This window comes from Telmatherina bonti (genome assembly GCF_933228915.1).
Source record: "Telmatherina bonti genome assembly, chromosome: 12".
NCBI classification, from domain to species: Eukaryota; Metazoa; Chordata; class Actinopteri; order Atheriniformes; family Telmatherinidae; genus Telmatherina; species Telmatherina bonti.
The window spans coordinates 27,492,877-27,520,462 of NC_136610.1; the positions used below are offsets into that span (position 1 = coordinate 27,492,877).

The window sequence follows — 27,586 nt, forward strand, 5'->3', positions numbered from 1 at the left end:
CTTTCTTCAAAACTAACATGCCAATTCAGCATTTTTCATGCTTTCACATGTGTATAGGTTACTTATTCCACTTTCATACCATCACAGATGTTGGATTTTAAAACAGTGCAACAATAAAAAAATAAATAAATAAACAAAAAAAAAATGGATGTCTTTAACACAGAACAACAATAACATAGCCAAATTCACAAACTTTACACAAAATTTTCTTGTATAATTTCTTGTATTTTAACAAAGGGACTATTGTTGGTTTATTTTAGAAACCAAGAATGTCTTGATAGTCATAAAACTTTTGTAAAATGTTTTGTTATTTCCAATTACAGTATTGCCCCTCATTAATGTTCATAAATGTTGATATATAATGTAATTAATACTAAATACACTAACTGCAATGCACACAACAATCATTCTTAGCACATAATGCGATGTTGAAAGTGAACTACTTTAATTTTATGCGACCAAACGTATTCATATGTGTCGAACAACTCTGTTCTCCACATGATAAAAGTGTACATACATGAAGCGAATTTATGTGAAATTGACGTTCCCGTACAGCAGGTGGAGACAACTGTAAGTTTGCCATCCTCCTTTCACCAGAAGAAAAATAAGAAAAACCAGGAAGCTTCTACAGAAACTAAACCTAACATGCCTTTCGTGTCTTGTTTTGTCTTGGAGCTTAGCTTCACGATTGCCAACTTGTGACGATAAAAACAAACTTCAAATCCACAACAGTATGTGGAATATGTGGTTCTGAGTTTTAACAAGGAAATGCCGAATGCTAGGCAGTGAGTTTACTCAGTGTGTTTTAAACATAACATTATGAGGACTTTGACAATGTCGACAGGTCGTGTTTGCTCCGGACAGTGTCCAGAATCACGGCTCTGCATGAGGTGATGCTAGTTAGCTCCTGCTGCGGATTGGGTTTCACAAAACTTGAAAAGACATGGATGATGTTATCATTGTCAGCTCAGACGATTCAGATGTGGAGATCCTCGGTTCTTACAGTGAATACACCACAAAGACGGGCCCATTGCCGCTGTCCGAAGTACGCATCGATATTGAAGCCCTCAACATCCCACCGGTAAGTCAATGGATAAACTTTCATCAGATACGATAATAAAAACCAGAACCAGTCTGCTATCACATGTCAGATCTTAGTTTTTACAGGCTCGAGGGGGAACTGGAATGTTTCCTGAGAAAAAAAAGTTTCGGAGCCAAAAGTGACATGTTTGTGCTTCATAGACGATTTAAGGTGACGAGGTTGAGTTGTTAGCTGTTCACGGTGAAGTGCAGAAAGGTGACTACCTGACAAAAGATCTCTAAACACAGCCATTAAATGGAAAATTACCGGTCCATTAGACTCAGTAAAGTGCTGCAGTTATTAGAAATTGCTCTTGTGGAGATAAAACCCATATCAGCTTTTATAATCAGAACAAATGGAAAGAAAAAAAACAGAAGGCAGGAAAAGGCTCATGGTCTAACATGTTTCACACATGATGGAAACGTGTTGGTGGTGCTGGGTCACGGATGTTTATCAGTCACATGACTGTTTCAGAACTTTGATGAACTTGGATCTTTACAAACATCCATATTAGTCCAATTCTTCAAAACTGGTAGGATGTTTAGTATTACAGGCCTGGTGAAGCCCTCAAAGGAGGAAACAGAGTATTTGGTGATACATATATATATATATATATATACATGTGTATATATATATATATATATATATATATATATATATATATATATATATATATATATATAATATAGATAATGTGTGTGTGTTATTTTTCATACATGATGGAGACATGTCTGTATATAACCATATATACCATATATAACTATACATATTCACACATATATATATGTGTATCTGTATGTGTGTATGCATATATGTATTCCTAGTTTTCTTGATGGACGAGGTAAAAGCTTAAAACACTTATCTTGCAAAAACCAATAGATCACTATCTTCACATGAAATGGACAGATGTGCTTTGACAGAAGCTACAAGGAGCGGCAAGAATGTTGTAGGCTTACAAAACCCCACCTACAGTGAAGTCATAATAACCCCTGTGTAGACGACATCGAGAATATGCCTCATGGCTTCACGTTGCCATCAGGAGTTAGGGTCAGATATAAGACACCACATGTTTCTGCTCGCTTCTCAGAGGCATCAGACTACAAACAAAACCAGTAAATTGCCCCCACTGCACACAGGACTTGTTCATTTATCACTTTTCTTCTTTTATTATGTTTGTGTCCTTCCACTGCTTTTGTCCAGTGAGATTGTTGTCTACACTCTGGAAATAGCTGCCTGATCTGGTGGGAGGTATAAATATGAAAACTTTCAAAATATTAAGTACACACATCCAATTTTTTAATGGCTTTAATGGATTTTTGCTGCAGAGCATATTTTTAGTGCTAACTTGCTTCAGCTCTGTGCTTTTTCTTACTGTTGCTGTGGAGTCTGCAACCACATACTAAATAAACTGGTTTACTTCCTTGCTCTGCTATCATGTTAACAGCAAAAGCTTTTTTGTCAACCTCTGCCAAGGAGGTGGCAGAGGTTATGTTGCTGCCCGCGTTTCTGCCTGTTTGTCTGTCTGATCCAAAACTAGAAAATTAGGGGATCTGTGAAAGTTTCGTCCCTGCAAGGGAACAAATTAAGATATAAACATGCAACAAACATAAAAATGTAGCCAAGACACATTATCATTGTGTAGAAATCTAATAGTGTATCCATATAAATCGAATTTAGAACTAAAACAGGGTGGACGTGAGCTGCTTGGTGGAAGTCTACAGTTTCCGAATGCTTTTCTAGTTTTTTTTTTTTATTTCTTTTTTAATAAACACTTCAACATATTTTTTCATGTTAACTGCTCTTTCACTACAGGAACATTTTCCAGGTCCTATAAGGGGTCTTTATCAACCAATTTTACTCCAGTTACAGAAACCAAGCACTAAGCAGCGGCCCAGTGAGGACTTATCAGTGTGAATGTTCTCAGTTCGTACAAGGAAGGAAGGAACATTCTCATTTTTAATGGTTCCATGTCAGTTTTACTCTAATGTGGAAAGAAAAATATCCATAACCAGTAGAAGTGTGTAACATTATCAGATCTTGTGTTAGTACAGCTGAAGCACATTTCCCTGTGTGACCAGTGTGCTGGAGGGTTGAGGTGGAGTGACGCACCTCAACGGACTAAATTTGCATAGTCTCCCCCGTAAATCTCAGTGGAAATGCAAAAGACCTAATGCTGAAATAATTTCTTTGCTCTTTAAACAAGGGCTTGAGCCTTTTATGTTATGGATGCTGTTGGACAAAGTCAGAATCAGCTTTTTTGCCAAGTATGACCACATACAACGATTTCTTTTGCCAGTATAAACAAATAAAAATTACAATTACATATATGCAGACATGTATAAAGAACTAGAAACCAAGAAACAAGTACAAGTACTCTATAAATTAAGTCACTTAAGTAGACACTGAAGTGTTCTTGATATGCTCCAATTAAGTAGAAGTACTAAAGTATTTAACATTTTTTTGTACTGAAGTAGTGCAAGCAGTTTTAAATTAGTTTTTCTCAAGTACTGAAAGTAAAATTATTCCAGTGTGTTGTGTAGTTATTTAAGACAACATTCAACCTTTTATATTATATTGTTTATTAAATTTTTAGCTTGACATTCAAAAATCCTTTGGCTGGAGCAGTAGTACAAGAATAAGAACATACTTGGGGAATAAAATCAAACAATCAAGTGTGTTTATTTCCCTCCATAGCTTTTTCCCCTTCTTAAAGTATACTTTAAATCTGTTTTTTTATGTAAAGACATCTCTCTTCATTCATAACTTTTGGCAACTAAAAGGCAAGTTGGTCACTTATTAGCTAGTTCTTCTGTGAAGGAGAAAGTAATTAGGGCACACATTACCACTGAACACACCTCTTTATAAGTAAAATCAGAACAAGCATGCCCTTTCCCACTTACGGCATCACATCCTCCTCTTCACTCTTTATTTTTCTTTCCTTCACAAGTAATTCCCTTCTTAAGCCAGTATGTATAAAGAAGTCATATTTTGTAGATTGGGGTATTGATCTTGGTAAAGAGGGTATTGGAGATTTTGCCAGTTCTCCTTCCATATCGTTCTCATATATTCTTGTATGCTAAAGCCAGGTGAAGGCAGATAGATGATGACAGAGCCATCTACAGTCGGGGCAGTTGTAGTCAAAACAAACTACCATAGTAATTTTTTTTTTTTTTTTTTTTTTTTGCTATTGTAACGAATAATGAGGAAGGACAATAAAAATGTATTGGGAGTAAAAGTATCATTGTGATCCAACATATGTAGTGGAGTAAAAGTGGAAGGAGGAGAAAAAAATACTTCAATAAAGTAGAGATACCACGTTTTACTACTTCAGTACAGTAGTGAAGTAGTTCTACTTCGTTATTATACATCTCTGCAAATATTATTTAAAGATCTAATATCCACTATATACAATAGATGCAGGAGTGGAACAGTGTTAAGGAAACACGAGTGATGAGGTGCCATTATGGATTGTGCAACTGGTTGATTGTTTATCTCCTCTATTAAATGACTGCAGCGGGGAAGAAGCCTGGTAGTTCTGGTCTGCTGGGTTCTGACATGCCTGCCAGATGAGAGCAGTTCAAAAAGACTGTGTGCAGGCTAAGAGAGGATTCATGCAGGATATTCCCTGTCCTCTTAAATCCTGGAGCGGTTCAGAGTCTGCATAGGGGCAGAGGGACTCCAATGATGCACTCTGCAGTTCAGTGTGCGGTAAACTAGATATAGATATAGATAGATATATAGATATAGATAGATTAACTCCAAGATACAAGTATCTTGGAGTTCAGCTGGACAACAAACTGGACTGGAAATGCAACACTGACTACATCTACAAGAAAGCTCAGAGCAGACTCTACTTCTTAAGGAAGCTGAGATCGTGTAACATCTGCACCAAGATGTTGCATATCTTCTATAAGTCTGTTGTGGAGAGTGCAGTCAGCTTTGCAACCATCTGCTGGGGTAGTAGCATCAGAACCAGAGACTTGAAGAGAATCAACAAACTGATCAAGAAAGCTGGTTCTGTGCTTGGAGTAACTCTGGAGCCGCTGGAGCTGATTGTCCAAAGAAGAATGCTGCACAAGCTGATGGAGATGATGGAGGATTCTTCACACCCTCTCCACAACACAGTGAAGAAACAACAAAGTGTGTTCAGTGAGAGGCTTCTTCAGGTTCGATGCAAGACTGAAAGATACAGAAGATCATTCCTGCCAGCAGCCATCAGCCTCCGAAACAAGACCTCCTCAAATTAATTATTATATACTACAATATTGAATTTCCCTTTGGGGATTAATAAAGTATTTTTCATTTCATTTCATTTCATTTTTATCTCATTCATTTCATTTCAAACTGGTGCGCCTTCATTCCCGACACAGATCCAAGATGGACTATGCCAGAGCTTAAGGTTATCAAAACTCAACCCAGATTAAAAGAAGTTTGATTTTCTGTTGTGTAAAGAAAAATTAACACAGAATGTCATAATTTCTAAATGATATTTCACAACAAAATGTTGGTCAAAGTCAAGTTTCCTTGTATAGCACATTTATAACAACCACAGAACATAACTTGTAATGTAGCAACTGTGCTACAGATCATTGATGGAAGAGGGGATGCTGCACAGAGGCAAACATAGCTCTGTTGCAATTGCCAGAAAATTTAAAATGAGCTCATATGTTGTAATAAAATAGTAAGATGTCTCACTTTCAACATTTATTGTGTTTAATGTGTTCTGTTGTGAATAAACTATAGGCTTGTGTTAGTAAATCATTTCCTTTATTTAAACAGAAATAATTTTACATGGCATGAATACAAACTAGAGAGAAAAAAATGATAGAAGACAGATTTTAAAGAAAACCACATTTTACTTAAAACTAATTTGACATTTAAATGCGTGGCTTTTTGTTGCACATTGCAGAAAACAGCCCTTTGGTGAGAGCAATGTGTGAAAAACCACGCAGTTGGTGATCTGCATTAAACCAGAAACAAGGTAAAACCAGTTTCACTTTAAGGCTACTTTGTTGAAACCATAGACACCATATATACATAGACGCTGCATGGTATCACGCTGCCTATATGAGCTGATGTTTCATCGCACCGCTATCTTGGATGGGTCTCTCATGCGCCTCCAATGCATTTATTTGTACAGTGTAGGTCCAACCACAACAATAACTTCACATATTTTTACCTGATTTTTTTTCACAGTTTGGTTTATTACAGAAGGCAGAATTATTGTTGTCAAACTTAAAAAAGAGGTGCTATATAATTCTTATAATGCTTTTTAACAGACATAAGGTAGCTACAAAAAAAATAAATGCTAAAATGAATTTGATACTAACATGTTTGATTGTTTATTGATGCATTTTGATTTATCTATTTTTATATGGTCAATTAACAAATAATTATTCAACTTTGTGAAATTTAGCCTAATTCCACACAATCTGCTTTCAGTATTTGCTGGGTATTGCTCAACTAATAGTTGCTGGCTTTCTCTTGACTACGGTTCTTTTTTTCCCCCCTTTTTCTTTAAAACATTTATTAATTTATTCATATAGAGATACAGTTGTACAAAGCCTGAAAATAAAGTATTGTATCAAATTGTGCAATTCAAAACTTACCAAGAAAAACACAAACCTCCGCCAAAGCCTTTAAAAAGTTCCTGGAAACAGTGATCCGGATCACCACCGAAATGAAATCAGTTCTTTTTTTTATATTTCCAACAAGTTCTGAAAATTTCATGAAAATCCGTCTATAACTTTTTGAGTTATCTTGAACACAAATATACAAACAGACAAAGACTGCAAAAACATAACCTCTTGGCGGAGGTAATTATGTTATCGTGTATAACTCTTTGTGAAGCGTCAATATAATATATTTCCATAAACACCTAATAGGAGTAAAATGTATAATTTACATTTAGCAGATTTTTCAGTGTGTTAACATTATTTATAAACCAATTATGTAGAAAAGTGTTTTGTTTGTGTGTAGTATTAACGCGTTGTTCCACAGAAAACAGTTATGTGGGGAAACTACGTTGACTGCAGCAAGACTGAAAAGCTGAGACCCATCCAATATGGCGGCGACTCTGGTTCTCTTTAGCGCACAATGAGGCGTCTAAAAACGAACAGACAAAAAACAAACAAACATAGTTTTATGAAATCTTAGAACTTGTCTGTGTCACTCTAATTTTAGGTATTGTGCATATTTTACCCACTGAATCCCTTCAATCGCCTTCAAAGTAATAATAGTTATTATTTAACTGAAATTGAAGAAAACAATTTGTTTCAAAAAGTTGGGAAACTAATGTTAACTTTTCAAATATTATAACTAGATGGACGTGAATTGTTATGCCCGTTGCCATAGTTACTCTCTGTGGGCTGCCGTGTAACACTTTTCGTCTTGTCACTTTGTTACTGTTCCAACCAGCCAGGCTGTAATGGTGCCGTTTTACCGCTCTGCTTTTCTTGCTGACGACGGAATGCATGTCAACCAGATGTGCTGAATTAAAAAATGTATCGAGGGGCGACCAGGCGCGAGCATGATAAAAGTAAGACAAAAATATTTTTAAACCATGTAAACCACAGACTTTTAAATATTTAAAGTTGCTTCTCGCATTTATTTAAAAAAAAAAAAAAAAAAAAAAAGTAGAAGAAGAAGAAAAAAAAAATATCAACAGCGATGTGTTTAAGTCTGACAGGTTACTCGTCAACAAATTCTCTGTCAAAGTGATGGGACCAGAATTATAAATTAGCAGCTGTAATTTCTCGTTGGATTGAGCTGCTAACGCTGTGTTTATTAACTAATTTGTAACGTACTTTAGCGAATGTAAACAAGTATTTTGTTTATGAACGGTGTTAATTATGATTTGAATGATACTTGCCTTCATTAACCTGGAGGGTTAATGCTGCTCTAATAAGGTATTTTACTGCAAAAAAGAAAAAAGTGTCTAAACCACAAATTGATTCTGTTTCCATCACAGCTTATGTGTAAACAATCTCATCATTGTGCTGTTCACATTTTGCACAAGTCATCTTTGCCTGCTTCTTGAAAAATGCCTTGTAAGATGCAGAATGATAGAAAAAAAAATGGCACAATCATATTCTGATTTTCTTTTTGTTATATAATTTTGCTTAATTTTTTCTCAGGTGACAGAAGTATCTTTTGTAATGCTGAGATGATTCTGATGTCACTGACAAACAACAAAAAACTTGCTTTCCTGTTATCTATACATGTAAAAGCTCTCATAACAACTGAAAATGTAAATTTATAATGTGAATTTATTCCTCTGGAAACAGAGGCATAGTTTTTTTAAATTTCAACATGTATACCTTTTTTTTTCTTTTCTTTTTTTACCTTAATTTTGTATAAAACCAACTTGCTCTATATCCACATAATTAACAGGTGTAACACTGCCATCCTACATAACTCTGCCACCTCAGTGTTGATTTACATTCTTTCAATATTTTTTTTTTTTTTTTTTTTTTTTTTTTTTATAATTGCCATCTTTTTCTCTTTACTCTTGCTTTGGTAATGTTTCCCATGGGGGAAAAAGCCTGTTAAATTGTAACTGAATTGATAAATTCATGTTTAGTTATGGCTAGCTGTCCAGGGTGTACCCTGCCTGTCACCCAAAGCCAGTTGGGATAGGCTCCAGCTTACCTGCGACCCTAAATTAGATTAAGCGGTTCAGAAAATGAATGAATGAATGTTTAATTATCTTTAATTGATCATTTTTCTGCAATTATGAAAGCAATCTTTGATTTGACTGACACTTCTTTATGTTTCTTTCTCTCATTCTTTAGAGCTTTATTGACCTCACAGATCCAAGATGGGCTTTTCCAGAGCTCAAACTACGCAAAAGACGCGATTCCACTGGTGCATCAGTCATCGACTTGACTGAAAGTGAAGCAGCAAAGACAGACCCAGAGACAAAGAACTTAGCATCACATGATTGCAGTCAGCTAGAAAAAGACAGTTCGATTAAAACTAACATCTTAGTCAACCTTGATTTTAGTATACCAGACGACTCTTTAAGAGACGCCAGTGTTAAAGCTCCACAGCAGGACTGTGGTGCCAAAATGGCAAAGCAAAGACGTGTGGATTCCCCATCACAAGACCTGGATCAAAACCTCACAGCACATTCCAGTAGCTGCACGCCAGTTGTGAAATTGAAAAGATGGTCTTTTCTTGAAACCCATATCACGGAGCTGAAACAACCAGAGTGTTCTGTCCACTTAACCAAAGAGCCTTCACAAGTATCATTGTGTTTTAAACAACATAATGAAGACACTGAAGCAAAGAGACATGTAAGTGATTTGAGGGAAACTGCTGCATCAGATGGTTCTCACAAAGGGCCTTCAGTCGATGAGGCTCCATGTTGGGCAGAGAAGTCTGCTACTGAGCAACAGAAAGACTGTAAGGAACTTGCAAGTATGCAGCTGCAAGATAAAGAATGCCAACACCTACAAACTCCTGCCTACTCTCCGATTTCAGAGGATGGAAGCTTAGTTGCAACCAACACCAGTGGAATTCAACCAAATGGCTTTCACTCATATGACAACACTCTTTCACCAACATTTGCTTCTTTATCTGAAGACAAAGCCCAAAGAGAAGATCTCTCCTCCCACTTGGAGCAAGTGGAGTTTGACAAAGGATCTAGACAAAGCTATCCCTCTGATCACCCATCTCCCTACTCTCCTACAAGCAGACTAAACTCTTGTAAAATGTTTGAGCCTGACTTTGTCTCCAAAACAAGTCCAGTAGCTCATGATCATGAGAGCCAAGTCACTCTGCCCTCCCCTTCTGAACATACACTAACAGAAACTACACCTGAATGGCAGCTGGAGACAGAAATTTGCAGGCTTGACAGTCCGGAGTCTTTGCTTTGGCAAGGGCAAAGTGATGGAGAAGACATGGACGAAGAAAGCAGATATGACGTGGACTTCAGAGCTGTCAGTAGAGAAGACAGGCAATCTGTGTGCCAGGAGACCCTCAAGAAAGCATTGGCTAGACCAACTCCGGCTACAGTAAGAGACTGTGTATTTACATATATTTCTGTATCACATTAACTAATAACATGACAATATACCATGATGATGACCTGCATTTCTTTTCATTTCCCATATGTCATTTCTTAGATTATTGAAGATCAAAGATCTGGTTCAGAGATGGTGTGCCGTCGAAGCCTGAGTATGGTTTACAGTACCATAGAAGAGAGCTTTCCAGAAGCCACTTTGCAGTTTTTGTCTGACCTACTGCAGCCCGGTTACTATCCACCCAAAGACATCACTAATCACCTTCTCCGTGGTATTCTGCTTGATCCCGGCTGCCCCCGTCTGCTCTCTGTCCAGGCTTTTAATCTGCTGATGAGGACACAGAGGTAAGAAAACTACAAGAACAAATAATTGTTCTTGGTTTATGCCAAGAGTGTCTAAACTGGTTGTGTGTCCTGCTGCAACACACCAGAATCAGATTGATCAGTCATCACAATCTGCTTGGGCAGAACTTAAGGTGTTGAATAGAACCATTTCATTTGAATCAGGTGTGTTTGATCAAGGAGACATCTAAAACCTGCATGATTACAGCCCTCAAAGACTGGGACTGGACACCCCTGATCTATGCTTTATGTTGTGTTGTTCTTCCTTTGTTTGCTTTTAAAGCCAAACTTTAAAGCTGCTTTCTCATTACAGACACCACAGATCCACTCGGAGCACAGTTCCATGGGACTGGGATTTGCTGACTTCCGTCTTGTCTGATCAGGTATTGAAATGCAAGTTGCAAAATGTGTGAATATACAGTATTGGGCAGCACGGCGGCGCAGTGATTAGCTCTGTGGCCTCACAGCAAGAGGTCTGTTGTTCAGCTCCTGTTGAACAGGAGCCTTTTTGTGTGGAGTTTGCATGTTCTCCCCATGTAGGCGTGGGTTCTCACTGGGTATTCCACCTTCCTTCCTCCCAAAAAGACATGTGTTAGGTTAATGGATCGCTTCTCACATGTAAGTTGCTTTGGAAGCATCTGTTGCATGACTAGAATAGAATAAATATTGTAAAATGAAATTTGTAGATGAAATGTTATGATACTAATCCTCTGAGGTAGGCATATAACAGTATCATAGTAATGATGATGATAATAACCATAATACTTTATGGAAGAAACACATTTAGATATTTGTTGTTTAGCAGATTTTTACCTTTTTTTTGTCCCATTCTTAGGAGAGCACCAGGAAGCATCGCAGTGAGGTTGTGCGTATGTTTCTGGAATACATCGTGCAGACTTTAGAAGATGACTTCCATGCCAGATGTTCTTCATCTGCCCTCCATCACTCCATCGCAAAGACAGTGTTGTCATGTGATCGGCACTTCTCTCGGGTCAGGTAAGTTTTGTAACCACAGGCAAGAATTATTTGGCCGATTACCTTGACCTGTAGGTAATAGCGATGAAGATGTAATGCAGATAAAGGCCCTCTTCATAGAACTACCAAAAGGTTGTAGACCCATTGCTTGTCCAGTGTTGAAACTATCCTTGGTTTTATGCTTTCATTGGCTTTCTTCTTACCAGAAATACTACATTCTATTATTTCCTTTTGATAAATCAAAGTTAAGGAAATTATCAACAATTTTCAGACTTATCTCAGAAATGCCACAGAAATGGTGTAAAGTTTGAGTTTTTGGGTTTCAAAACACTGATTTCAAAAGCCTCGGGTACCCACTGTGCTCTTGGGAGACTCCTTTGTGGGTCCCGACATTCCACATTGGGAACCACTGCTTTAGTAAATGTTTGAATGCAGTGATCTGCAAACAAATCATATGTTTTACTCAGTACAACAATGGTGACCTTTTTGATGTTTAAACGGGGGAGTTAATTTTATTTAATAAAAAAAAGGTGCTTTGAAATTTAAAGTCTGCAACATATTACAAATTTGTTGCAGTATAAAATAAATTAAATAAAATCAAGTAAAAAAACCTTTAAGTAGTTGTGGTAACTGCCAGCGGCATCTTCTATTGCTGTGGTCACCTATTCCATACTAACATGTAGTGGATGTTTGTCTTAACCAGACTTAATGATGGTGACAGAAGATGATGCTAAAAACTAAAATTTATATTTTATTTTATACATGCCATTAAAGTAATGCTTTCTGAAAATATGATAACCATTCTTGTTTCCAGGGATGTCATCAAATGGCTGTTTTCTGCCATTATGAAATCAACAGAGCAAGGCGAGAGTCAAGAAACCATCAGAGAGAGAAATGAACAAATAAGGTAAATGACAAAGAAAATGATTTAGATGTTTGCCGGAGCAGAGGAAACAACAGAATATGACATGTTTATGCAGGATGGTTGTATGTCTAAGTTTTTGGTACTGTGTCCCTTTCAGAATAGTGTCCATCCTTCAAAGGATGCTGTCTCTTGCTCTGGAGGTGGACCGTTGTCCTGCTCTGAACTCTAACAAGCTCTCCCAGGAGCTTTTCCATACGCTGCTCAGCAGCTTGCCTCTACGAGCACACAGGTGAGGAGGAGAGGCCACATGTTGAATATTTTGTGGATTTTAGGAAAGCTGTCATGTGATGGAAAAGGTGTCATGGGGCATATGATGTCATTGCTTTTTAATGCTTTGGACATTTGAGTTGCAATTATCTTCAGAAAGAAAAACATTTGATGTTTTTATGATTTCCAATTCATGATACTTTTTCATTTGGTATCTTGTTTGAAAGTATGAAAGTAGATTCAAACATTATGTTAATTAAACTTTTTTACATTTTTTTTTCTTGCTTTTAATGAACAATTCAGTGTTTTAAAATTCTTTGCAAATCATAACTGTCTTTTTGTAATATTTCAGCTATAAGTACTAAAATTGTCTCATTTGTTTAATAATATATTTGTTTGCTGCAGTGCAAACGGTGGACATTTTTCATTAACTTGTTGCTAAATGCATCAGTAAAATGATTGAAACTGTTGTGTAATCATCCCATTGGTGTAGTACCGCTTGTCTCCAGTTGTTCAAACTTCTTTAAAGCTGGGGTAATCTTGGTCAGAGACATGTTTTTTTTACTCTGGGTGAGGTGGTTCCTCATCCTGATAGCAGTCTATACATTTTGTAATCATGAACAATAAGAAATATAGTTAGACCCCTCAGTTTACTGTTAATTTGTAAAAACTGACCAATCCAAACATTCGGACTAAAATGGAGTTCTTCATTTCTTATATTTCGTAAGCTTCTCCCGGCTCCCCTCCTCCCCTTCCCGGAGCGCATACCTGAAAGCCACTCCCTGCATATAAATAGCATGTTAGGATGAAAATACAAAGTAGTAAAGAAGAAACTTGGAAGACAAACATGGCTGAGAAAATGCTGGAAGGATTTCCCCGACCCGGCTCGGTTTATTTGCCTCCTCCCACTAAACAGCAGAGAAAGAGAAAATCGTTGGTGAAAAAAGCTGCGAATAAAAAAGCCTTGGATCACGCAAGGAGCAAAACCGGTGGAGGAGCCAAGACCGGGGGCAACTTTCACATTTTGCTAGCTCCCCAACATTACCTACCCCGGCTTTAATTGGTCTGTTTCTGCTATGCAGGATGTTGTTGCTGGAGAGCCTACAGAGCAAGCTGCTGAGATGTAAGCTGTTGGAACATCTGCTGGACTATGCATGCCCGCAGAAAATCTGTCTGCCCATGTCACTCAGCCTGCTGCTGCACTTTCTGAAGAACTGCACTCTGGCACCAGACCCGACGGTGAGGATCAGACTTGTTTATGTGGTCTTCATCTATTATCTTAATTGTTGATTTCTTTGCAAATTGAGTGATATTAAGATATCTGTTTTATTTATTTTATTTTTTCAATAGCAATAACCTTTTGTATTAATTTTAAGGGAATGTCTGTCTCTTTTATTTGGTTTAGGAAAATTCTAACAATGAAACTAGTATAGAAAAGCATGCACTAAGTATAACTTTTTCAAAAATGTTTTTTACAGGATGGTGCTGAAAAATGGCAAAAATGGGAAGAGTTGATTCATCTCCTCTGGATGCTGTTACTCAGTTATAACAGAGCAATGAAAGGTGAGCTGCTAGTAAATACCTCCACACTGCTAGAAAATTAAAGGCTTCGCTGTAACTTGGGGGAAAGTTAAGTTGTGGTGGAGAAAGTGAGTCTCTCTCTGAACAATAACACCAAATGTGCTGGGATTTCATATTTGATTATAATAAAACAGTTTTATCTAAGTCTTGACTGTGCAACAGGAGGATAAAAATGAAGACTTGTATAAAAGATGAAGTAACAATCATACTGGTATGATCATATTTGTACTTAGAGTTATAAATGTTTTTTGTTGTTATGTTATGCATTTTTGTTAATAATTGTAAGTAAAACTATCGTAATGGACTTTTCAACTCCCAACCTACCATATGTTATCCACAGGCTATCTGTGCAGCTCGAATACTGAACAAGGGGGCAAAATTGGCACCTCAGTCTACAGGCCAGATGACGTGCTATCAAAACCTGCTGTCCAAGAAGCTGTAAAAGCCTTTCTGTCCAGATCCCAGGCTGATCTTGGCCAGCCCTTACCTCTACATGTGGAAGAGTCACTAACATATCTGCAGGATCACCTGCTGGATGTCTGTCAGTGTTGAATTAAAGACTGTTTCTTTTATTTAATGTTATTATTTGAAGATCATTTTAAGATTATTTTCAGATGAACTTTGCAGCATTGCTGTGTTTCATGCCATTGTGTTCAATTTTAGTTCATTTTAAAGGCATTACTTCCACAGCTTCAATGATCTCCAAGTGAATGAGTTATTTTTATATAATAAAAGTTTCATCTCAATCATTGTGTCAATCAATATTATATATATATATTTTTTTTCTCTACTGGGTACTTATGGGTACACACGTTTGATAAAGCAGTTATTCTGCTAGTTGTGTCTATTTTAAAACTGGCATACAGTTACAGTATGCTTTCATCTATAAGAGACCCATCATTTATGAGTCATAGACTTTATTTGCTGAGGTTAACAGCTGTTGGACCTTAAAGGCGCTGACCAATAGGAAGCGGCTGCGCTGTTATCGACTATGGAAAAAAAAAAAAAAAAGAAAAAGCCTTACAGTCGCCATGATACAGCAGCGGAAACGGGGAAGAAGTAGCTAGAAAACAAAAGAGAACACGCAGTCGTCCTCGCGATTTGGTATGCTCTTGCAGGTAAAAATGAAATCGCTGTATAAGAAATAACGCGTTTCCACTCATTTGCCCTTACAGTGTCTTCGATGTATAAAGCACTGCCGTCATTTTACCAAGTAGGACCATTTTGATTAGTAGGTCGCTCAGCTTCAAATGGGATCTGCTAGCTTTCAGTTAGCAGGCTAACTCATGCTAAGCTAAATAGCTCGTATTGCTTGTAAGTTTAGCATTGCGGGGCGTTGTGTGTGCTTGTTTCTTCCCTGTTTATTTCCGTAAAAGCGATTCCGGTTTCTTAAAGCTAGCTAGCCACAAGTAAGTAATGCGTTGTTTTGTGGCCTAGTGTTTATGCGCAAGTCAGTGCTTTGCCATTATGTAAACAAGTGTACATTATCCTTTCATACTAACTTGTGTATTATGCAAACCTGTTTGGGAAGCACGTTAGAGCCATTGAACTAATAAATGTCACTAAGTTGTTTGGTAAATGTTGCGTTTAGCGGGCGAGCGGGTTAATGATTTAGCCATGCTGTGTGTAGCTCGATAGCTTCCAATTTAGGTTAAGCTAGGCTAATCAGCTAGCGACCTCGAGAAGAACAATCGGCGAGCTTAGCTTTGTTTATTTCTGGTTTTAAACGCGTGGTTTTTTATATTCTGTTTTAGTCATTTGATATGTTCATGGTGTAAAACCGTCCACTTTTCTGGTTTCTAGATTTTTGCATTACAGTGATTATTTTTATGCCATTAACTTATGTAACAACTATGAAACCATACTCCACAGGAAGCAGTGAAAAGGGTTTTCTTCATAAATTATCGCCCGAAAGATAGGCTTTTGGTCATAATTAGTTTTAAAACATTTGGAAAATGCACATTTGTTGCTTCAGGTTAAAAATAGTGCAGTTAATTGATGAGCTAGTTGCGTCTTCTCTAAGCTCGTTCAGAGCGTCACAGTTTCAGACCAAAAGTACCTCTTGCATCAGAATTAGTGTTACAGCAGCAGACATGTTCAAATGTGTACGTCTCACATTGTTTTGATCAAAGCGATCTCTGAAGTGTTATAGGAATGCCCAAGGAAAAATATGACCCGCCGGATCCCAGGCGGATGTACACAATTATGTCCAGCGAGGAGGCAGCAAATGGGAAGAAGTCATACTGGGCTGAGCTGGAAATCAGTGGTGAGTATCTTCAGGAAGTCTGTGGATTTATAGGTGACTTGTTTTTACAGTCCATACAAAGCTTTCTTGATGCGGGTTTAGTGCAGCTTCTTAAGTGTGTGCAAATAATCTGCAGTAAAGAAAAAGACAGAAAAAGGATTCAGTTAGAGAAGAATAGAAAGTTATTTCTAGTTCAGAGTGTAAGTAGCTTAATTAACTAAATCCCCCCAGCATTATTATTGTAATAAAATATTCTTACATAAATGGGATTTATTTTTATTTCATTCAAGTCATTTTTGTAGCAAGAGAAGTTCTGCTGAAAATCACATGTTTCAGGTTGTAGGTTGAAAGCACAATATTTTTACTTTTCAAAATATTTATATATACACGTGTGTGTGTGTATATATAGATATGGATATAGATATATACACACATATATATATAGATATATGTGTGTATACATACACACTGTAGCATTACCTTTTTTCTTTAAAAAGAAAAGATATAATATTATGACACACTTTAACGAATTTGTCTAAATCCATTGTTTTTGTGCTGTATCATACAAGGTGAAGCAAGGAACAGATTATTTTGTTTGCCTCTTTAGAATTGCCAGTAGTTTGTTAAAATGGGGAATTGGGTTACATTTTGTTCAACTTATTTCCCCGGTAAGGCGATCACGGTGGATGTGAGACTGGATGCTTTTAGTCATTTTAGAAACTAAACTCATTTTATTTTAAGACTTTCTATAATAAATGGGTCATGACTGGATCACTTTCCTCCCCAACGTTGTGGACGTGCACCCAAAAAGGTTTTGTTTTTTAGCCAGGACTAGCTGGCTTTTCTGATTTAATTTATTCATGCTCCTTATTAATTTAACCTCAACTCTGAGCTACATTTAGCAATTAATTCAGTGTTGCAGTTTGGTTTGACAAACAGATGAAAAACCCTAAAGATCAATTTTGCCAAACAGACAAAATGTTTTTATTTATATTTTGAAGTTGTGGTTTGAATCTTCAAAAGAAGGTCTTCACTTTTAGCTTTTGTTTTCATTTTTTTGCTTGTTTGTTTTTGTCCTCCTCACATGATAGCTGTAATTTCTTCTTTTATTTTTTTTTTAATTTGATTTAATTTTCTATTAAAATGCTTAAGTGTTCTTTTAAGTAATTAATTGACCAAGCTTGTTTATTTTATTTGATATGAAAAGCACCCTTTTTATTTAAATGTGTATCAACATCACTAAGCTTTCAAACTTTTTTTTTTTTTTATCAATGTTAATGTTTTATCAATAATAATGAAACTGTCAAAGTTTTATTTTTTGTGTTGCAGATAACCCCTCCGCCCCTCCGTTAAAAAAACAAAACAAAAAAAAGAACTGTAGTGTGACTAATTTAATTTAATTTAATCTACTTTAAATTACGTCACAACAATGTGTTGCTTTGATTTTGTTGGTTTGGTGTCTTGTGAAATTGTTCCAGAAGTGTTTGTTCTCAGCTGTCAGTTTTCTTTAATATTTAAGAAAAATGAGGGCTGGATTGTGAAACTCATACTTCCTTTGTCTGTTTGTCACTGTTTCTGCAGGTCGAGTAAAGAGTCTCAGCACAGCCCTGTGGTCTCTCACCCACCTCACTGCCCTGCACCTCAGTGACAACTCACTGTCACGCATCCCGCCAGACATTGCCAAACTACACAACTTGGTGTACCTGGATCTCTCATCCAATAAGATCAGGAGCCTGCCGGCAGAGCTCGGCAACATGGTGTCTCTCAGGTCTGTGATTTCAGGTTTTACACTCCAGTGTAAAGGCTTGGTTATACGTAGCAGCCATATGTAACTTAGAGAAAATAAATATCAAGCCAATGTCTTTTTTTCTTTTGTACTCTGTTAATATCAGAACCTTTCAATTTAATGTAAAAGTTTCATAGTTGCGATGAAAGCCATTTGTTTTTTTAATGTTTTGTAAGGTAAATCCATGTTTTCTTCTGTTTTTCTGATGATCCGGTTCTCATTTTTCCTGTGCAGGGAATTGCTTTTAAATAATAACCAGTTGCGGGTTCTGCCATTCGAATTGGGAAAACTCTTTCAGTTACAAACACTGGGGTTGAAAGGTGAGTCTGTGGCTTGTCAGGGTGTTTTTTTTTGTTTTGTTTTTTAAATAAAAACACTGTTGTCCTTAAATTCCCATAATTTCCTATGCGACTCAGACTAATTCTACTCTTTCGTAACCAGGAAACCCACTTGCACAAGAAATTATGAGCCTCTACCAGGAACCTGATGGCACACGGAGATTGCTCAGCTACTTGTTAGACAATCTGGCAGGGGCTATCAAGCGCAGTGAGTATGAGTCCTCTTCTGTTATTGTGAGATTACAGGATTGTGAATCGCTGTTTCTAATTTTATCTATAAAAAAAAAAAATAAAAAAAAAGGTCACATTGATACTATTGACACAATCCATTTATTCATCGATTTGCAGAATATTACCTGTTATTAAAGCCACTATTTCTCTATTGAAGTCATTTAAATATTTATATTTAATCATCTACCTTGTGATTAGTACCAACAGAGCAGCCCCCAGCCCGGTCATGGATCTCCCTCCAGGAACCAGACCGAACACGTCCTTCGGGTATGGATTATATAAAAGATTGTAGTGCTTTTTTTCTGCTTGTCCTTCTTTTTCTTCACCATAAGGTTAATTTGAGCTGCATTTTTCACAACTGTGAAGTTTAGTCACAGTGTCTTGCATTAAATGGCAGTTTCTGCCGTGATTTTTGGACAACTGCAATGAAAGCGTTGTATGACAGGCAGGGATGAAACAATAGCACTTTCATTTGTTTGCAATGAGTTCAGTAAATCATTTGGAGGGGAAAATGATGCTGCAATGAATTTTTGAACCCAAAATGATTGCAGAAAACCATCTAAATAATGTTAAAAATAATAATCCTAAGGCATGCCTCGATGTTCAGATTTGTGGTTATTAAGTCTTTTTAAAAATGTATGTTTTGTCTGTGTTTCCTCTTAGCTTTGTTCTCCGTGATGTGCTACAATGTGCTGTGCGATAAGTATGCCACACGACAGCTATATGGCTACTGTCCATCATGGGCTCTGAACTGGGAGTACAGGAAGAAATCCATCATGCAGGAGATTCTAGGCTGCAACTCAGACATCATCAGTTTGCAGGTGAGAAATATCAAATAAAAAATTTAGCTTTTAATACCTAAATTCATTTTCAAAAATGATGAAAATGACCTTGTGTGGATGGTTGGAAGTTTTTGGGCATGCATCATTACATCAGATGTATCTGGCATAACATGCTGCATAATCTAGTAAGGATTCATCTAAATGCTCCTGTTGTGAAGCATTTGGTTCAAATTCAGAGACTGAACTGTGGGGCACCTTTTTTTATTTTTCAGGAATAGATGAGAGTAAGTTTCAGTTCCCTGTCAGAAAATGGTTCATGGATTTATTCTTAATCAGTCAGTAATATGAATGATTAATATAGGTCCTTCTGTCGAAGTGTGCATATATTATAAGTAACTGCTTGCAGTCTAATGTTCGCCATCAGCATTATTAAATTAGTTAAATGGCATCAATAAATTGCCAAGTGCAGAGGAAAAACAGCAAGACTTTTTTTCTTTCAAATTTTACATACGACTGCAGATACATTGCTGTTGCATTAATTTCGCTTCACTGAAAATAACATTTTTCCTTTGCCTCCCTTTTTCATGCTTGGTTTTTTTTTTCTTTATTTTTTTACAAAAAACACAGGTGAGAAGAGATTTCATTGAGTGTGAACAAATGCAGCAACTTTTATATCCGTCATTTATGCCTAATTACAAAAAACTACATTGTTGTGTTGAAAGAAAACTAATGCTGCTGTTCTTTAGAAACTCCTAGTGTCAGTTTTCTGTACCATTAGTGCTAATCCAGCTGGTGTGGATTTATGCATTGGTAATGTTTTTACATCCATCTCCAGCTGCTTATCTGGTGGAACATCCTGGTGACAATTAATATTTAGGTTTACAGTTCAGCCAAATTTGTGAGTTTTTTTGCACTGTCAATTTCTCTTATCGGGTCACTTTTAAAGTAAAATAGTAAGTTTCTATGCAACATCTAATGGCTTTGAGACACTTCTAAACCTGTTCAACAAGTTTCTTCCACTGAGTGAGTTTTGCTGGTGTTAAATGTGGGGGAGATATCAACCAAAAGTAGAAAGCAGGAAAAAAACAAAGCATCGGGGGTAAAAACAGATTTATTAGATTAAATTAAATTTATTCATAAAGCAAACTGGGTTCATCGTGTATTAAATGTAATTTCCTCAGACTGGCTCAATGATTAGTGGTCCAGGAGACTTAAGATGGCTTCTCAAGAATCTTTACTTTTTCCTGCTGTGGCTGCAAAACAATAAAATTGGTATTAGTTTTAGAAACATTGTGATTATTAGAAAGTTTATAGATCCTCTGTGCATTTTCAGGACATATGTATGAAAATCACTCCCAATATTTTTTGGAAACAATGGTACAACACTTAGCACTGCTACATTAAAGCAGAGACTTCTGGGTAAAAATTGATGAATGACTGCAGCCTTTCTTTGTGTAATTAGCATATAAATAGAGAAGGTTATGTTGATTATTACTGTTGTTGTTGTGTATGTTGTAATTATTTGTAGTAAACCACACGTCACTAAGAGTAATTTATTCCAGTTAAAATGTTTTACAGAATTATTTTTAAGAAAACCCTGTAAAGTAAATCAGAGATGATGTCTACAGTTGCTTCATAATCTTAATAAAAACAAAGGCAGTTATAATTTAACTATAAAAACTGCTATTTTATGTGTAGAGAATGTGTTAAAAGAGAATGTATGTGGATAAATAATCTGGGAACACTCGGTGGTGTGACAGCGGTGCAAACAGATTGTGGCTTGTTTCCTCTAAAGAGGGCGTCTGATCATAGAAGCTGCTTTCCAGTGTAGCTGCAACGTATTCATGAAGTCGATTTAAAAAGAACTTTTAGCTTATTTTGAACATGCTACAGACAGGACTGTGCTACTTGCAAATGTTTCAAGTGCTCCATAGTTTGTGCATTAGTGAAGGCGTGAAGTCAGCTCAACAAACAGCAGCAAATGAGCAGCGTGTCTGCTGGAAGTTTACCACTGTGCTGGGACACTTCAGGAGAGTCTGATGCACTATTTTCTCTTCCATTCTTAGCTGAGAAATGCCAAACCCTGGAAAGATTGGCTGTACACACATTTCAAGTTGCCGTCTTGCTTTTTTTAACGTTTCTAGACAACAATATGTCCAACTTGGTGACATGCTACAGTGGTAAAGGCAGCACATGCCCCATCAGGCTTATCAGTCCAGATGTTCAGTAAAAGCACATTTATACTCTACGCAGAAGACTGATACGGAGACAGATGCATCCTTCATTTCATCCTTCTCCCTTACATGCATAATTTGGTACATTTTCAAGAGGCTTCATGTAGAAAACTGAACAGTGCCACTGAAAAATTGTGGGGGCAGTGTTGATTTTTGTAGCGGACACACAGCAGGTGAAATGAACAAACCAGAGAAGAAGAGGAGGAATGGGAAGATAACAGTGCAGAAACCTCCACATAAAAAGCACCTGAAGAAAATGCAGAAGAAGTTGAGAAGAGTGAAAAACTTTGTGCTTTTATTTTTCTACTGGTGTGGTTGCACAAGAAAATGGTTGTAAACTATTTTAAAGCGGTACATTATTGTTACCAACCAGTGTCAAAATGTGGAAGTAAACTTTGAACTCAGCACAGTCCAGTCCTGGATGAACTCACTAAATACTGTGACAACGTAAAAGACACACAGTAGCATGAGGGCGATGATGAATGACAATGCATACACACATGATGGATCATAAATGGACCTAACACGTAATTCCAGAGTTTGTACAAACAATATGATGCCGATGTATGACACGCATTCTGTAACATTTTCATATCACTTTATTTTAAAAAAATCTAAGCAAATATTCTCATTAAATAAATGGATCAACATGTCTTTGTGCTTTTTGGCCTACAGTAAGCAGACAGTTTAGTGGTGCAGCAACAGCTCTGTTTTCCTGGCCCCCTTAAAGTTTATGTAAAGCACACACACCACTTGTTTGCAGAGAACCTTGTATTTCATTTTAAGTTGGCCTTGAACTTTCTTCTGCATCATGAGTAGTTTTCCTGCCATTTGTGGCAGCTGTCTTTGTTGGTCCACATGAACGTGTGTAAAAGGAAATTTAATTATTTGTTTCTTTGTGAAAGCTTTATGATGCACAAGCTGGACCGTAAACTAACCAGGAGACCGACATAAATATCACTTTCAAAAACAGCCACTAATCATGAATAACTTGTAACTTTGTGGATGATTTCATTACTGTAAAATGTTTGGTGAGAGAGGGAGGTTGCTCATCGTTGGCCTGTATTTAATTCAATTTATGATTTTTCTTTTTTCTTTATTGACACAAATCAAACTACTGTTAGATACACTACTTAGCAAAATGTCATGCTGCTGCCTAATAACTTCTTGGAAACAGAATAATCTTTGTTTCTAAAATTGTTTGTTGGACTTTTGTGGCACAAATTTCAGTTTTTCTTATTCACCTGCCACGTGTATTTTGACAATTCACAGGAAGTTGAGACCGAGCAGTACTACAATTACTTCTTGCCAGAGCTGAAAGAGCAAGGATATGACGGGTTCTTCAGTCCAAAGTCACGAGCCCGAACAATGTCGGAGTCTGATCGCAAACACGTGGATGGATGTGCAATTTTCTTCAAGACGGAAAAGTAAGTGTTGCTGACATTTTTCTTCAGTGGTCTGTAATGTTTGGGTTTTAATGGGACTTTTTAAACTAAGCTTATTAAACTTAAACCCATGATGTTGCCTTCAGTGGATCAGTGGGCAAAACCAGCATCACTGCATCCCTCCTCACAACAGTAGATCTCCTCTTTTCCACCACTTCTGTTCAAAGGAGGGGGTTGATTTCAGAGGTGTAGTTCTCCCTCTGCAGTCATTCATACAAACAGGCAACAGGGAGCAGATATGTTCTAATTCTGGTTAGAAATCAGAAATGTAGTGCAGGGAGACAGTCGCATGGAGAGAGGAGAGGCCCATCTACCCAGTACTCCTCTAGGTAAGGTAACTGACAGAAGGGGTCAGGGGGGAGGACGCTATGCTCATCTCTCATTCTCTATTACCCAACTCCATGCTTTGTAAACTGGTTGAATTAGTCATGTTGAACTAAAATGGTTTGAGCTGCCAAAAATAACAGTCCTGCATGTTTCAGCTAATTTGCTGTACTTGATCATTAAAATGCTGCAAAGTGACTTATTGGTTTGCCCATATTTTAGTGTTGATGGTGAAAAGGCAAACATTTTGTTGTACAATAAGGAGCTCCCCAGTTGGATGGGATTATAGGGAAAAATCTTTCTTGTTATCCTATTGGTGTTGCACCAGTTTATTTGGGCATCTATGTAACTTTGCATAAGATTTTTTTATCATTTTATTTGGCATGACCCACAGTTTAGTTTACATGAACTCAAACACCTTTTATGATTTTTCTTATTCCAACCATGTGCAATCTACTTTTTTTTTAAAAATGATTTATTCCTCCTAGTTCCCACAATGTGTTCTGAAATCCTCGTTTCCTTCGTCCCTCTCTCCTGTCTAGGTTCAGTGCGGTGCAGAAGCATACTGTGGAGTTCAACCAGCTGGCCATGGCTAACTCCGAGGGCTCAGAGGCTATGCTAAACAGAGTGATGACGAAGGACAACATTGGTGTTGCTGTGCTGCTCGAGGTCCGCAAAGAGATGATGGAGATTTCCTGTGAGTGTTAAACATATCTTGACTTTTTGGATGTTAGTTCAGGGCATGACTATTCTGGATTTGTTACATTTATGAAGGTCAGCTTGGGTTTTTGTCCAAACCTCGCTGAACAGCTGGATTTCCACTGCAAGAGATTGTGTTCTTACAGATGCCTACAGTTCTTACAGTAAAGTAGAAGGCATCTTATGTCTTAAATACTTTTCATATCCCTTCTGTCTGATCATTTTTCTCTCCTGGCCTTTCAGCTGGCAAGTCGCTCCACGGCATGGAGAAGCAGCTTCTCCTGGTGGCCAATGCCCACATGCACTGGGATCCAGAGTACTCTGACGTCAAGCTGGTCCAGACCATGATGTTCCTGTCGGAGGTGAAGAACATAGTGGACAAGGCTACTCGCAGTCTCAAGTTGTCCTCTGTCTCTGGTGAGACCAATGCCATTCCACTGGTGCTGTGCGCTGACCTCAACTCTTTGCCAGACTCTGGTAAGTAAACAAGACAAACGGCTTGTTTTGTAGCATCTTCTAACAGCGCGTTACAAAATGTTTCACAACACCTGGACCGGATTGAAACTTTTCGCTGGTACTTTTGTTTTGTTTGCCTTATTTTGTTGACAAAACAGGCAACCAGAAGATGTGTGAGTTACGGCGTTATGGTGACTGAGTTTCACACTTGTTACTCAGTTGTTGCCACAGCTTTTCGTAACTTACAGAATAAACTAGTAATTAAATGGCGGGAAGAATTAGTTGCAGTCATGACGCTTTCGTTCCACATGGAGAGGAAATTAAGCCCATTGTGAAATTTGTGCTGAAACTATGTTAATGATTTGAATCAATGTCACTGTCCAAGATGAGTCCGTGCAGCTCGGAGAGAAAGTATTAAGCCAATTAAGTATATTACACAAAGTATTTTTAAAGAAAAAAAACGACCAGAAAATGTGTGTGCTGCTTCCCGAGCAATGAAAATATTTTTCAATCATAACAACATAAGTCAGCTGTGAAGAATAAGTGTGTGTGTGTGTGTGTGTGTGTGTGTGTGTGTGTGTGTGTGTGTGTGTGTGTGTGTGTGTGTGTGTTTGTGTGTGTTATTGGCCTACTGCCGTTTGAAAAGTTAGTTTTGTTCTTTGATGGCTCACAAAATATAAAAAAAACAGCAATGAAACTGATATTAATGGAAGAGAGTTGTAACAAAATGCTAAGTTAGATGAGAGATCACATATTAAACTGTAATAAATGACATATTTATTTTTTACACAACTTAAAATGTATCATTAAAGACTGAAGGTTTGAGACCATCTCATGGCAGCAAGAACTCTAAACAACCGTGTTTCTTTTCCAGGCAGGGTTGTATAAAGAAGTAATTGATCATTTTAAACACTAATGGCTTTGTTTCAGTCATATCCAATAAGTCAGGAACGAGTTTGAAGAAAAATTCAGGAGTTACAGTGTGGAGATGATGCTGTCAGAGAAAAATGTTAAAAATGCAGCTCGAGTCAGAAACATTCATGTGACGTTTCCCAAGACGAGAAAAAAAAAAAAGCTTGCTCTACTTTACAGTGATGACTTGATTTGGGAAAATGATTCTATTGATTAACCTGAGATACGTAGTGGAGTGCTTGTAGTTAGTGGTTTTTATCCTATCAGGAGGTGGTGAGAAACAGCTTCTTGTTCCTGCTGGTGTTTTCCTGGAATCCAAGCAAAATAACAACTGATATTCAATCTCAACACAAACTGGATTTGGTCACATGGGCTCAAGTATTGCTTTTTTTCTTTCCATTTCATTTAAAAATGCCTTTTTGCCCAGGTGTGGTGGAGTACCTGAGTACTGGCGGCGTGGACTGCACCCACAAGGACTTCAAGGAGCTCCGCTACAGTGACTGCTTGACCAAATTCAACTGCAATGGCAAGAACAGCACGTCCAACGGCAGGATCACCCACGGCTTCAAGCTGAAGAGCGCCTACGAGAACGGCCTGATGCCTTACACCAATTACACCTTCGACTTTAAGGTAATTTTGCAAATAAAGTTCATTTCTACTTGACATTTCTCATTTATTTTTACTGAAGAAGCATGCAAAATAATGTCTTAAATCATCATTTACACTTAATGAAACCGTTCCTGCACAAAATTCTCTCCTCTCCTCAGGGTGTCATCGACTATATTTTCTACTCCAAGCCTCACCTGAACGTGCTGGGTATCTTGGGCCCTCTGGACCCCCACTGGCTTGTAGAGAACAATGTCAGCGGCTGCCCACATCCTCACATCCCCTCTGACCACTTCTCCCTGTTTGCTCAGCTGGAGTTGCTCCTGCCCAACGTGCCCTCCCAGGTCAATGGGCTTCACCTGCCTGCACGCAGGTAGTGAGACCCTGCCATACCACCAGGGGGAGCTGCAACCACAGCTTCTCCCTCTTAACCCTGCACCCTCCCACTACCAGCTCTTCCCTCCACCACACTGGAGGAGGAAGACATAAAAAAAAAGAGAGAAAAAAATTCAACCTGTAAAATATTCGTACAGTGAGGTCTGGCTGACAGGGATTTTCGTATGATGTTAAAGATATTCTATATTTTTCTTTTTTCTTTCCGTTTTTCTTTTTATGTTATTTTTTTAACTGCTTGATTCAGTCCTGTCTGTGTATCATATTTTCTGTTTTGGACTTCCCTTTCCTCATGAAATTCAACAACCCCACCTACTCTGCTTCTGTCCTTCAAACTCGAGAGGGTGGTAGCTCGCTCAGATTCGTCACATTAGGCCGCGGTTTGGTTGAAGAGCAAAGGGGAGACGTAAAACCGGCTATGTGGACGACGTTCACCCGAAAAGCTTCAGAGTTGATGGTCTGCTTGTCTGTCTGTCCTGTACAAATCTAAAACCAGCAAAGACAGCAGACTTGTCAGTTGCAGATCTCCACCGTTGGCTTTTTTGCACGTCGTCTACTTTTGGCCCAAAAAAGCATAAACGCATCGAGGTGTAGTCAAAGCAGCTGTTAACTGGTAATTAATCATCCCTGGAGGTGGATGCAGGGCAGCTCGTATGAGGTGAGATTTCCTGCTGTCATTCTGTGGTGCTGAGGCCTTTTCTGTGGTCGCGGCCTCCCGTGGTGCTACATGATAGTCTACACCTCTGACCCCAGCTCTGGTGCGTTCGCCCCCAAACCCACTGCTGCCCTCATGTATGTGCAAAAACGCATTTAAAACCTACATTTGCCTGATTTCACATCGGCAGCATGTAGCATTGAAGGCAGAACGTTGTGAGAACCTGAGAGCAGCTACCATTCTGTTTGCAGACTGTTTTTACCCCAGCTTGTATAGTTGTTAGGCTAGTAATGTGCTTGGGAGCTCATGTGGCCCATGTATCACCTTTTTTCAAGAGAGGAGCA

At 37.8% G+C, this 27,586-nt stretch overlaps 2 protein-coding genes across 2 annotated transcripts; both read left to right on the forward strand.

The window, feature by feature from the left end:
• Positions 1–943: 943 nt before the first annotated feature.
• simc1 (SUMO interacting motifs containing 1) lies at positions 944–14,836 on the forward strand (the record flags this gene model as incomplete). Its single annotated transcript, XM_079250593.1, has 10 exons — positions 944–1,081; positions 8,875–10,098; positions 10,210–10,451; positions 10,762–10,831; positions 11,284–11,444; positions 12,238–12,330; positions 12,446–12,577; positions 13,638–13,794; positions 14,034–14,118; positions 14,477–14,836. The coding sequence occupies 10 exons, from the start codon at positions 944–946 to the stop codon at positions 14,686–14,688; spliced, it is 2,514 nt and encodes an 837-aa protein (XP_079106719.1). The 3' UTR covers positions 14,689–14,836.
• A 356-nt stretch (positions 14,837–15,192) lies between these two features.
• Positions 15,193–26,736, forward strand: LOC306763216 (CCR4-NOT transcription complex subunit 6). The gene is made up of 12 exons (XM_079249981.1): positions 15,193–15,254; positions 16,281–16,402; positions 17,963–18,149; positions 18,402–18,487; positions 18,609–18,713; positions 18,935–19,003; positions 19,400–19,557; positions 23,025–23,179; positions 24,064–24,218; positions 24,464–24,697; positions 26,016–26,218; positions 26,356–26,736. Exons 2-12 carry the CDS (start codon positions 16,291–16,293, stop codon positions 26,569–26,571), a joined length of 1,680 nt encoding a protein of 559 aa, XP_079106107.1. The 5' UTR covers positions 15,193–15,254; positions 16,281–16,290; the 3' UTR covers positions 26,572–26,736.
• The last annotated feature ends 850 nt before the right edge of the window (positions 26,737–27,586 follow it).